Source organism: Dacryopinax primogenitus (genome assembly GCF_000292625.1).
Source record: "Dacryopinax primogenitus strain DJM-731 SS1 chromosome Unknown DACRYscaffold_27, whole genome shotgun sequence".
Classification (NCBI taxonomy): domain Eukaryota; kingdom Fungi; phylum Basidiomycota; class Dacrymycetes; order Dacrymycetales; family Dacrymycetaceae; genus Dacryopinax; species Dacryopinax primogenitus.
In genome coordinates, this window is record NW_024467224.1 from 248,283 (window position 1) to 258,148 (window position 9,866).

The following is a 9,866-nucleotide window of genomic DNA, read 5'->3' on the forward strand; positions in this document are numbered from 1 at the left end:
CTCTGATATCCCCCTCTGCTGAGTGAAGATATGCATGTCCTTCACACGCTCCCTAACAACCGCTTAGGCCAGTTGGGTCTGCCAACTCTTCAACGACTAGAATCTTCGTCTCTTGATGAATACGCGACATGTCTAGTTTGCCTGCCGCTTTCGCCCATGCGAACCGTTCGGCCGTTTCCTCGTCCAATGTCCCTTCTATGCGACCCAGTGCAAAACGTCCCAAGGTAGGCAAAAACTACCCACAGAGTGTTAGCGGCAATTCAGTGTAAAGCGACTTTGGTCTGACCTTGAATGCATGACCTGATCCACCAGTGGCAAATAACAACTTTGAATGATCCGGATGGAAATCGAATATCCAGTCAGAGTCCGGGGTATCGGTGTACCAGCACATCCTTGTGGAATTGAGCGGTTTCTTCCCGAGGTCCGGGTACATTGCCTTGACCTGTTGCCGCAACTCTTTGATCATTGTCCTTGTTATTGCTTTGCCCTCAATGCCACCATCTACCACGGTTCGGGGTGTGGATACGGGTGCTGCACCAGGCAGAGCACTTTCTTGCGGGTTGGTGTATCCTGCGTGGTGTATAGCGCATTTCATGATGTTGTCCTTGTTTGGCTATATGTTGCTTAGTCCTTGCACAGGCATGCGGTCAATAACACTGACCGGGAATCCGTACCACCCAGAGGCAAAGTCAAGCACCACTGGTACATTGCGATAAAGTTCGGCTTCCTCTGCAGTGAGTTGAATGGTTGCGACGCTCTGCCTAGGGACGGTTCGAGCGCAGCACGAATAGACACTGCTGCCCTCTCTTACCCTGTTGCAACCATCCGCTCAGCAGCACCGTATCCAGGAAGAAGGGAAGGTGTCCAGGAACCAGCAGCGGCGATGACCAGGTCGGCGAGCATGGCTTGCCCAGACACGAGAATAACACCATCGACCTTGCCGCTCGCATCCTCATGCAGCGTCTTAACCTTAGCGCCGCTGATAATTGACCCACCAAGCTCCCGGACTTTATCAGCTACGACAGCAACCGCTTCACTTGCCGCAGCCCAGCCCCCATCGCGGTTTATATACACGTTGGTGGCAGGGATATTTCCAGTCGATATTCCGGAAGGGAACACCCCAGTGATTGCGGACAAGTCCTTCAAACGCTCAATCCTGGAGCCCAGCGTTTCACAGTTCTCCAAAGATGCGTTCGAATAGGAGCCGGTTGCCGAATCGTCCCCGAGCACTATAACGCCGCACCTGGAGGTACTCAGTCCAGGCTTTCCTTTGCGACGAATTGACTGAGCCTCACTCATGGTACGTCCCCTTCCACTCCGGCTTCCTCCACTCCTCAATAGCTTCCTTTGCCAGTCGGGCATAGAACATATCGGAGTAGTCACTCCGTACGATCTTGTTGATATCCGTGCTTGCGGCATCCACCGCAAGGCCGGCTGGAGCCCGCTCGAGAACGGTTACTCTGTAGCGACCAGTCTTGAGGAGGTGATAGGCGGTAGAGAGCCCAAAAGCACCAGAACCAATGATGATAACCTCTTTAGAAAGCATTCTAGCAAAGCGACGTACAACTGGGATAAAGGATCACCTAGATGCTTAGACAGTGAAAGTGCTTTATATTGCATAGTTGCGGTCGTATCGGGTTAGGGTCCAGGAAGGGGTCGGATGAAGCGAAGCGAATTTCTGCTGCCGTGCGTGAGCGCTAACTCGCATGACCACAAAACTTCGGACTCGCTGATCCACCACATCTTGGATTGCTCAGTTCCTTCATCATGGTAAGCATCATAATGTTGACTGTATTACCCAAGGTCACTAAGCTTGCCGTGCAGAGCCGTGCAAAGAAGACTAGAAAATTTGCCGAGGTGAAGCGCATCCTTAATCCCAAAGATGCGAGATTGTGAGCGTTAGACAGTGTCCTTCGAGTACTCCCTAACTTCGTGTATAGAGCGGAAAACAAAGTCAAGGAGAAACAGAAGGAAGAGGCAAAAAAGGAAGCAGCAAAAAGACACGTCCCACAGCAAGCCTCATCGCTCTTCTTTGCCCACAATACTGCCCTCGCACCACCATACCGCGTCCTTATCGATACGAACTTTATCAACTTCAGCCTGCAAAACAAGTTGGAGATCGTACAAGGCATGATGGATTGTCTGTACGCCAAGTGCATACCGTGCATCACGGACTGTGTCATGGCTGAGTTGGAGAAGCTAGGTCCGAAGTACCGGATAGCGTTGAGGTGCGCATGGCAGCCTTCTGTCAGCAAACACTGCTGAAGTGATTACAGAGTCGCCCGAGATCCACGCTTTGAGCGTCTTCCATGTTCTCACTCCGGGACATACGCAGATGACTGCCTTGTAAAGCGCGTCACTGCGCACAAGTGCTATCTTGTTGCGACGTGCGATCGGGAGCTCCGCAAACGGATTCGCAAAATCCCTGGTGTACCTCTCGTCTACATCGTGAAGCGAAGGTATGCGGTCGAGCGATTGCCTGATCAGGGAGCGCCGGCGTAGAAGGCGCGAAGGGTACGGGATGGAGGTTGGCTTGGATCCAAGTCCGCCGGGCGACGATGGGGATGAAGGATCATCGCATTTGTATCATTTAACATGTTTGCATATTTCCCCTATCGCTCCCTACAAGCCGAGTGACCATTTAAGAATTGTTTTTCTCGTCAGGGTAGAGCTTAATGCACTTGGGCATACGTTGGGAAGAATCTCCGAGTCTTCTGCGATTACAGAGCGGTCCAAGAGTTACACTTTGAAAGGTTCATCGATGCACTCTCCGAAATATTATTTTGTTGCGGACTTGCGATCGGGCACGCCGCAGATATTGCAAAATCTCTGGAGTGCTCCTGGTCTACATTGCTGCAGTTAGCGATTACCTGATCACGGAGCGCCGGCATGGAAAGCGAGTGGAAAGCGATGTTGGTCCCAAGCCGCGGACGTCGGAGGCGGGAGAAGCATGAGAATGATGGATCATATATCACATTGATATTTTTTGCTTATCTCTCTGAGCCAAGTGAACAATTATGGATTGTTATCCTTGCCAAACGAGAACTGTGTGCACTGTGTGAATGCCATGGCGATGGGGTAAGACTAGAAGTATACAATTGTATTGGCGGCCTGAGCGTGTGTGTTTTGTCTGCCTGACGACGTTGATTCTGTGTGCCTCCATTGAGTGCCGGGCTAGAACCCTGTGTAATCAAGGAAGCAGATTTTGTTGGCGTGTGTGACGTGTGGGTGGCCCCTCGTAATTGTTCCCGTGAGTTTAATTGGGGGTGCTTGCCCCCGCAGGCGATGTTGCTCCTGATGGGCCAGTGACCGGCCTATGGCGATGTAACAAAGGCCCTTGGCATACTTTTCAATATATCTCTTTCATACCCCCCACTGCTCATCGGTCACCCCCTCAAACCACCGGACGGTCGGCTCTGTCCGTCCCACTATCCCCCCCCATCTTCTTTAACTTGTTTTCATCTGGCTGTTGACCAGCTGTCTATCCTTCGAACGCTCACCTGCCACGCGCGGTGCACACTACCGCAACTCTCAAGTGTATCGACCCTTTGACAGTTCTCCCGTCTGCCTGTCTGCTTCTTCGCCAACACATTCACTTTCCCCCTATCGCTCACCTTGCATCAACACCATCATGTCGAGCAGCAACTCTCAGCCCGATGCCGGTACCATCGCCTCGGATTTCATCCAGGCGTACAATGCAAAGCTTAGTGCAGTCGCACCCACCGCCGTAGGATCCCAGGTCCTGTTGATGTCCGTGATATCGGTGAGCCGCTCGTAGCGTACCATATGGAATGGCCTGCTTACTCCTGTTCAGCTTGTCACGGTCCTTGCTTTTAACATTCTCCGACCACAGAATAAGATCATCTACGAACCAAAGAGCAAGTACTTCGAGGGGGATAAACGTCCACCCAAGGTTTGTTTATTCCGAAGTACGTCAGGCGACCTCTGACCTTGGAAACAGATTCCAAATGGCTTTTTCGACTGGGTCAAGCCCCTACTCACCACCAACGAAGATACTCTCATGCATCTTATCGGCCTGGACGCCGTTGCATACCTTCGATTCCTCCGTATGCTCCGATATCTCTTCGTTATCGTCGCCGCCCTCGTCTGCGCTGTCTTGATTCCCGTCAACGTTGTATTCACCAAAGGCCACACCGCCAACTACAACACCCTCAGTATGCTTACCATCGGCAGCGTCAGCGGCAATATCCTCTATGTACATGCCGGTATAACATACCTAATCAGTGCGTAAACTTGTGGTGCACTTCACTCCAAGGCTCATGACTCGCGTAGCATTTATTATCCTCGGTTTCGTGTACATCAACTGGCGCAGAATGGTGGAGCTGAAGATTCGTTTTTTCCGCTCTCCAGAATATATTGAATCATTCTACGCTCGTACTCTCATGATCCGTCATGTGCCACAGGAACTGCAGTCCGATCTTGGTATCCAAGCCCTCTTCCAGTCCTTACAGGCCCCATATCCTACAACAGACGTTTATATTGGCCGTCAAGTTGGAAGCTTGCCAGAGCTTATCGAGTATCACAACGAGACCGTCCGCAAGCTCGAACACGTCCTCGTCTCTCATCTTAAAGGAGGCCAGGTAGGCAAGAAGCGACCCACTATCCGGTTAGGTGCTACGATGGGTTGTGGTGGCGAGCAAGTTGATGCCATTGATCACTACACGTATGTGGCTTTGCTCTTTCCTTAGGCGCCGCTCACTCTGCTCAGTGAAAAGATTAAGAAGCTTGAAGCAACCATCGAGGACCAGCGTGCCAAGATCGACTTGCGCAAAGCTGAAGACTACGGCTTCGCTTCTATGGCAGCTGTTTCGTACGCTCACGTGGTCGCACGTATGGTGTACAACAAGACGCCACAGGGCGCCAAGATCACCATGGCTCCTAACCCTAAGGATATCATTTGGAAGAATCTCAAGCTTGATCGAGGCACCCGTGCGAGACTCCGTGTTTGGGGCTTCATGATCCTGGCAGTTGTGTGCTTCTTCAATACGATTCCTCTGCTTGCCATTTCTGCCCTTGCCAACTTGGCGGCGCTCACACAAATACCGGGATTGGAATTTCTGGACAAGTGGCAGTCTGCGAGTAACATCACCTTCTCTATAGTGTCTGGTGTTTTGCCACCCGCAGTCTCTGGTATTTTCTCATACTTCTTGCCAATTATCATGCGTCGTTTGGCAAAGTATTCTGGTACCGTGAGTATCGCATTTCGCATGTCTAATCGCGGGTTGATGTTTTGGTCAGATTACTCGCTCTAGTACGGACGCTCAAGTTGTTGCGCGGTATTACGCATTCCTCGTCATCTCACAATTCCTCATTTTCAGTCTGATCGGCGTTGGTTTTGGTAAAGTGTTGCATCACTCCTGGGTACCGATTCTCACAACATGTTTGAAGATGCGGTAAGCAAGATCATCAACGATGTGAACCAGTCAGAAAGCGCTGCGGCTGTTCTTAACGACCTATCCAATGGTGAGTTGCAGCCCGAGTTGCCACCAGAGGAAACACACGTTAATCTGCTGTAAAGCACTGCCGGGAGAAATTCAAAGCACTTACGTGTCGCAATCGAACTATTGGCTCACCTGGTATCCGTACGTTTCAGATTGTTATAGCAGGATGATGGCCCTGACCATCGAAACCAGTTTGCGCGGCTTCTTGGTCGTTTTCGATCTTGCACAGTTGATCAATCTCATCTACATCTTCATCCGGACTCAGTGAGTCTTCCTATAAGTCTTCATCCTTGTGTTACTAACCGAAATCATAGCCTGTTTGGGCGTACACCACGTGACATTCGCGATTGGACTAAGCCACCTTCGTTTGACTATGCCATTTACTAGCAAGTATATTTCAAATGCATCTGAACACTCGGTTGACCGGATTTACAGCTCAGCTATCCTGTTTATGGCCACCGTCGCACTTCTCTACGCACCCTTGGCACCTCTTGTGCCCGTCATGGCAACAGTCGTCTTCTGGATCAGCTCATTCATCTACAAATATCAGTTGATGTTCGTATTTACCACCAAGATTGAAAGTGGAGGAGTGAGAAAATTCCTTCTTGATTGGAGTAGTTTTGCCTGACTAGATACGCAGCGCATGTGGAACGTTGTCATCAACCGGCTTCTTATGGCTACAGTTTTTATGCAGCTTTTGATGGCTTTGAGTGAGCACTCATCTCTATTCAGACAGGACGGTCTCTTACTCGTGCACAGCGATGTGGCTTGGAGCTGGTCGTTTGGCTGCCATTTCCATGGTCCCGCCGATTCTCATTGTTCTAGCCTTCAAAATGTACACCGCTCGTGTTTTCAATGGTCGCTTCATGTTTCATACCCCAGATGGCGACGAACTGGCGGTTGGCAAGGTTTATTCGCAGAAGGCTGATGTCAAGAGAGCGCGCCTTGGAAAGCGTTTCGGTCACCCTGCTCTCCACGCCGAACTGTTTACCCCTATGGTTCATGCCAACATGGCCAAGCTGCTTCCAGAAGTCTACCACGGTCGTTTGACCTACGGTACAGCGAAGGTTGCGGAGTACGGAAACCAGAAGTTGGGCGCCCAGATTGCGGGTGGCATCACCATAGCCTCTGTGGAACAGAACGATCTCGAGTACGACCCCCAGCTCTATCAGAGAGATCGTGGAGAACAGGACTGGGATACACGGTCGATTGCTTCCACCGTTGCTTTCGGCTCGTCTCAGGAAGTGAAGTCTACCTTTGTTCCGTTAGTCGAGGGTGTCCATGACCACGAAAAGCCAAAACTGGCCGCCATCGACAGTTACCTTCAGTACGGCCCTGGGCATCAAGCAGGAGCATCGACAACATCTTTGACATCTTCACTGGATGATAGTGAACTGAACAGGGCGGCATATCACGGCGATGATAACCGGCCGCTGCTTAATCGCCAGATTTCTGGAGATACACTTGTCAACCGCGCAGAAAGCCCCATGACCTATCCGCCCATGTACCCTTCTCCTTTGGCGGGTCCACAAGGCATCGTCCCGCCCTACGATATCAATCGTTCGAGGACGCCCACAACTGAACCCCTTCTCCCTCGCTCCCGCATTCCCACCGCTGACAACCTGGCATACAGCCCCCGGCCTGGGCCCCCATCGAGGCAGCCGACTGCAGAGTGGACAGCCTCCCCAGTCAATGTCCGCCCCGTTCCCCCTTCCAGGCAAGCACCTGCAAATTGGGAAGCCATGAGTGGCGCTTCACCCGCCCGTTCAACCCCACCACCGGCGCTAAATGACAACTGGGAGTTCCCCAATCGCGGAATGACGCCCCCATTGCGGCAGGCAACCTCAAATTGGGATCCATCTTCTGTCTCTCGGCCTCGCGGTCCTAACCCACCTTCCAGGCAACGTACCGCAAATTGGAATCCGGATGGTGTGAACATCTCGGGCCGTGGCGCTTATAATAGGAATGATGCACTGGGGCAGGAACCTCGCGTTGATGTTTCCCATCGGTCTTTTATGTAGAGTGGTACAAGGACTTATCATGTGTTGAATTCTCTGGACTTATATAATTACTGCACCTGCGGTGTATGTAACGTGCCCTTCTCAAAATACACTGTACACCTGGCAATCGAACTTGCATTCTTTTCCATGTCAGGTCCTCCGCTGATCAGGATTCGTAGCATCGGATTTGAATCATGCGCCACTCTGTTACAAACCGGCCAGTCCCAGCTGTTCGTTGATACAACGGCTCACAGTCACAAGTTCATCCCAATGCCGATCGTCTGCAAGGCATCGCGACGCGAGATCATGCTCAACCTCAGCTCGTTGACGGAGTGTTTGATATGCATACGGCTGTGGAAAAGATTCGAAGACATTGGGATCGCCATCAGACAATGTATCAGGTTCGTCCCATGTCAATGAGGACGCTCTATAGTCCTGATCAGAGTCCACCTGTCGTCCCCAGCCCGATTCCGCAGCTATCAACCTATCAGGGTCTGTCTGAATCTAGTTACAGAAATGCAGTCTTACGAGTGCTCGGTGCCCCACATAACGGTGACACGAGAGAATCCCAAGCGTCTGGAGTGTCCATAGGATCGATCTCAGCTGGCAGAAAGTTGCAATCTGCTTCGTGGAACAGAGAGACAGCTTCGTAATCAAGGTCAGCTCCAGGCACTGCACATGTCGCTAACGGGAGCTCGTTATGCACTTGTTCGAAATTGAGATCAAGTGCCCCAGAACGATGGAGTAGCAGCGAGGGGTGGTCGCCAAGCCCCGCGTCTTCGACCTTCATCCAGGAGGTTTGGTCATCGACAGCAATGTCAAAGAACTCTAGTCCCAGTCCGATACCGCCAGCCACATGGTTATAGTCATCTTCGACGGCAAATAGAGGTTCCTGCCGGCTGGAGGGAGTGGGATGAATTGTTGACGTGTTGGCAGGGCTGTTCGGAAGACTGTATGACAGAAGAGGCACCGAACGGGTATCGTGATCAGTCTGATCAACACTGAATGAGTCGTCAGGAGACACGGTATATGTATGCGCTAACAGGCCGGTCCGGACGCCAGAGTAGAGGGAAGAGTCACACGTCTGGGGTGTAGAAATGGCGTACATGTCATCAGGAATGTTACGGGACGAGTCACGCTCGATAATAGGAGTGGAGGGTGCTGAGCAATGAGAGACACGCTCATTTGTAAGATTTTGTTGACTAGATTTGTGTGACACTAGCATAGCGTGTGAGGGATAGTGATAGACAAAGGAAAGTGAAGCGTGTGAGGTTTCGTCTCGTATCTCGTGGGGAGAACTCGATCCATCGCCTGTATGCGCTGTCAGAGACACGTCCGCCTCTGTTGCCTGCCGTCTTGACGGTTGCTTCATTTTGCGCTTGAAGAACTGAGTGACATTCGCGAAGCTTCTCAAACCATGGCTCGCTGCCCATGCTTTCCTCCACTCGATGTTTGGCATCGACCGATCACGTTCCCAGATCTCGCGCAGCTCGGTCAAGTTCTCCTTCGTCAATTTCGATCCCTTAACGCTATCCTCGTTTATCGCCAGACTTGAACGATTCAACTCGTGCACAAGTAGATAGTCATAGAGCGGTACATCCCCAGGTAAATGGATAGTGTCAGTCATGTTGGATCCTGATGGTGGTCCGGTGCGAACGACGCCTCGTGGGACTCGATGTCGACGCGTCAAGAATCGCACAACCACTGGGGCCCTAAACCCTGCTTCTTTCAAGCACCTCGGACCGGCTCCCGAGGTCCTTCAAAGCAGTGCAGGGAGTGCTATATCAGGGATGATATGCAGCCCCGCATTTTGTCAAGTACAAGTGCTTCTTAGAAGCACTTTAATGAACATTTCAGCCCCATAGTAAATTTGTAGATAGTTAATAAAATTTATTAATAAAATTACTTAATAAAAAAGTGCTTATTAAAAGCATTTCAGGCCCTGCTAATAGGAATAGGCCGGGGGTTTGAATGAAGCATGCTGGGAGATGGTTTAAAGAATAGATTTCAGCACTATAGGTACTACTAATACTAATGGAATCAGTGCTCAGTGTATCCATGCTACTCCTCATCCCCCTCATCCTTCTTGTCCTTGTCCTCATACTCCTTGTTGCTCTCCAGTGCATTCTTGCAATTGGCCTTCTCCTCAGCCATCTGGATGGCTTTCTTGCACTCATAATACCTCTTATTCCTCATGAACTGCTTTATAAGTGCACAGGTGGCCCAGTCATCAGCATAGGCAGGAAGCTGGGGAGCCTTATTCCTGGTCTGTGTTAGACTGAGCAGGGTTAGGGTTAGGGTTAGGGTTAGGGTTAGGGTTAGGGTTAGGGTTAGGGTTAGGGTTAGGGTTAGGGTTAGGGTTAGGGTTAGGGTTAGGGTTAGGGTTAGGGTTAGGGTTAGGGTT

General features: G+C 51.0%; 4 protein-coding genes across 4 annotated transcripts; 2 read left to right on the forward strand and 2 right to left on the reverse strand.

The window, feature by feature from the left end:
- Positions 1 to 43: 43 nt before the first annotated feature.
- On the reverse strand, positions 44 to 1,546 carry DACRYDRAFT_97525 (FAD dependent oxidoreductase; the record flags this gene model as incomplete). Its single annotated transcript, XM_040777463.1, has 5 exons — positions 44 to 235; positions 287 to 613; positions 662 to 761; positions 812 to 1,243; positions 1,296 to 1,546. 5 exons carry the CDS (start codon positions 1,544 to 1,546, stop codon positions 53 to 55), a joined length of 1,293 nt encoding a protein of 430 aa, XP_040623647.1. The 3' UTR covers positions 44 to 52.
- A 236-nt stretch (positions 1,547 to 1,782) lies between these two features.
- DACRYDRAFT_60131 (Fcf1-domain-containing protein) lies at positions 1,783 to 2,502 on the forward strand (the record flags this gene model as incomplete). Its single annotated transcript, XM_040775616.1, has 3 exons — positions 1,783 to 1,892; positions 2,001 to 2,228; positions 2,277 to 2,502. The coding sequence occupies 3 exons, from the start codon at positions 1,783 to 1,785 to the stop codon at positions 2,500 to 2,502; spliced, it is 564 nt and encodes a 187-aa protein (XP_040623648.1).
- Positions 2,503 to 3,445: 943 nt separating this feature from the next.
- On the forward strand, positions 3,446 to 7,597 carry DACRYDRAFT_25561 (DUF221-domain-containing protein). The gene is made up of 13 exons (XM_040774216.1): positions 3,446 to 3,763; positions 3,815 to 3,913; positions 3,962 to 4,244; positions 4,294 to 4,684; positions 4,730 to 5,210; positions 5,260 to 5,359; positions 5,410 to 5,484; positions 5,540 to 5,603; positions 5,655 to 5,726; positions 5,777 to 5,842; positions 5,892 to 6,051; positions 6,103 to 6,172; positions 6,222 to 7,597. The coding sequence occupies exons 1-13, from the start codon at positions 3,632 to 3,634 to the stop codon at positions 7,481 to 7,483; spliced, it is 3,255 nt and encodes a 1,084-aa protein (XP_040623649.1). The 5' UTR covers positions 3,446 to 3,631; the 3' UTR covers positions 7,484 to 7,597.
- Positions 7,598 to 7,970: 373 nt separating this feature from the next.
- Positions 7,971 to 9,089, reverse strand: DACRYDRAFT_19191 (uncharacterized protein; the record flags this gene model as incomplete). Its single annotated transcript, XM_040771432.1, has 1 exon — positions 7,971 to 9,089. One exon carries the CDS (start codon positions 9,087 to 9,089, stop codon positions 7,971 to 7,973), a length of 1,119 nt encoding a protein of 372 aa, XP_040623650.1.
- Positions 9,090 to 9,866: the final 777 nt, after the last annotated feature.

Bases quoted from the DNA above. Each gene is read 5' to 3' on its own strand.
- DACRYDRAFT_25561 (XM_040774216.1), top strand. From the start codon at position 3,632: ATGTCGAGCAGCAACTCTCAGCCCGATGCCGGTACCATCGCCTCGGAT. The intron at 4,245-4,293 runs GTGCGTAAACTT...TGACTCGCGTAG, and splicing joins CGGTATAACATACCTAATCA to CATTTATTATCCTCGGTTTC. The intron at 6,052-6,102 runs GTGAGAAAATTC...CTAGATACGCAG, and splicing joins CCAAGATTGAAAGTGGAGGA to CGCATGTGGAACGTTGTCAT.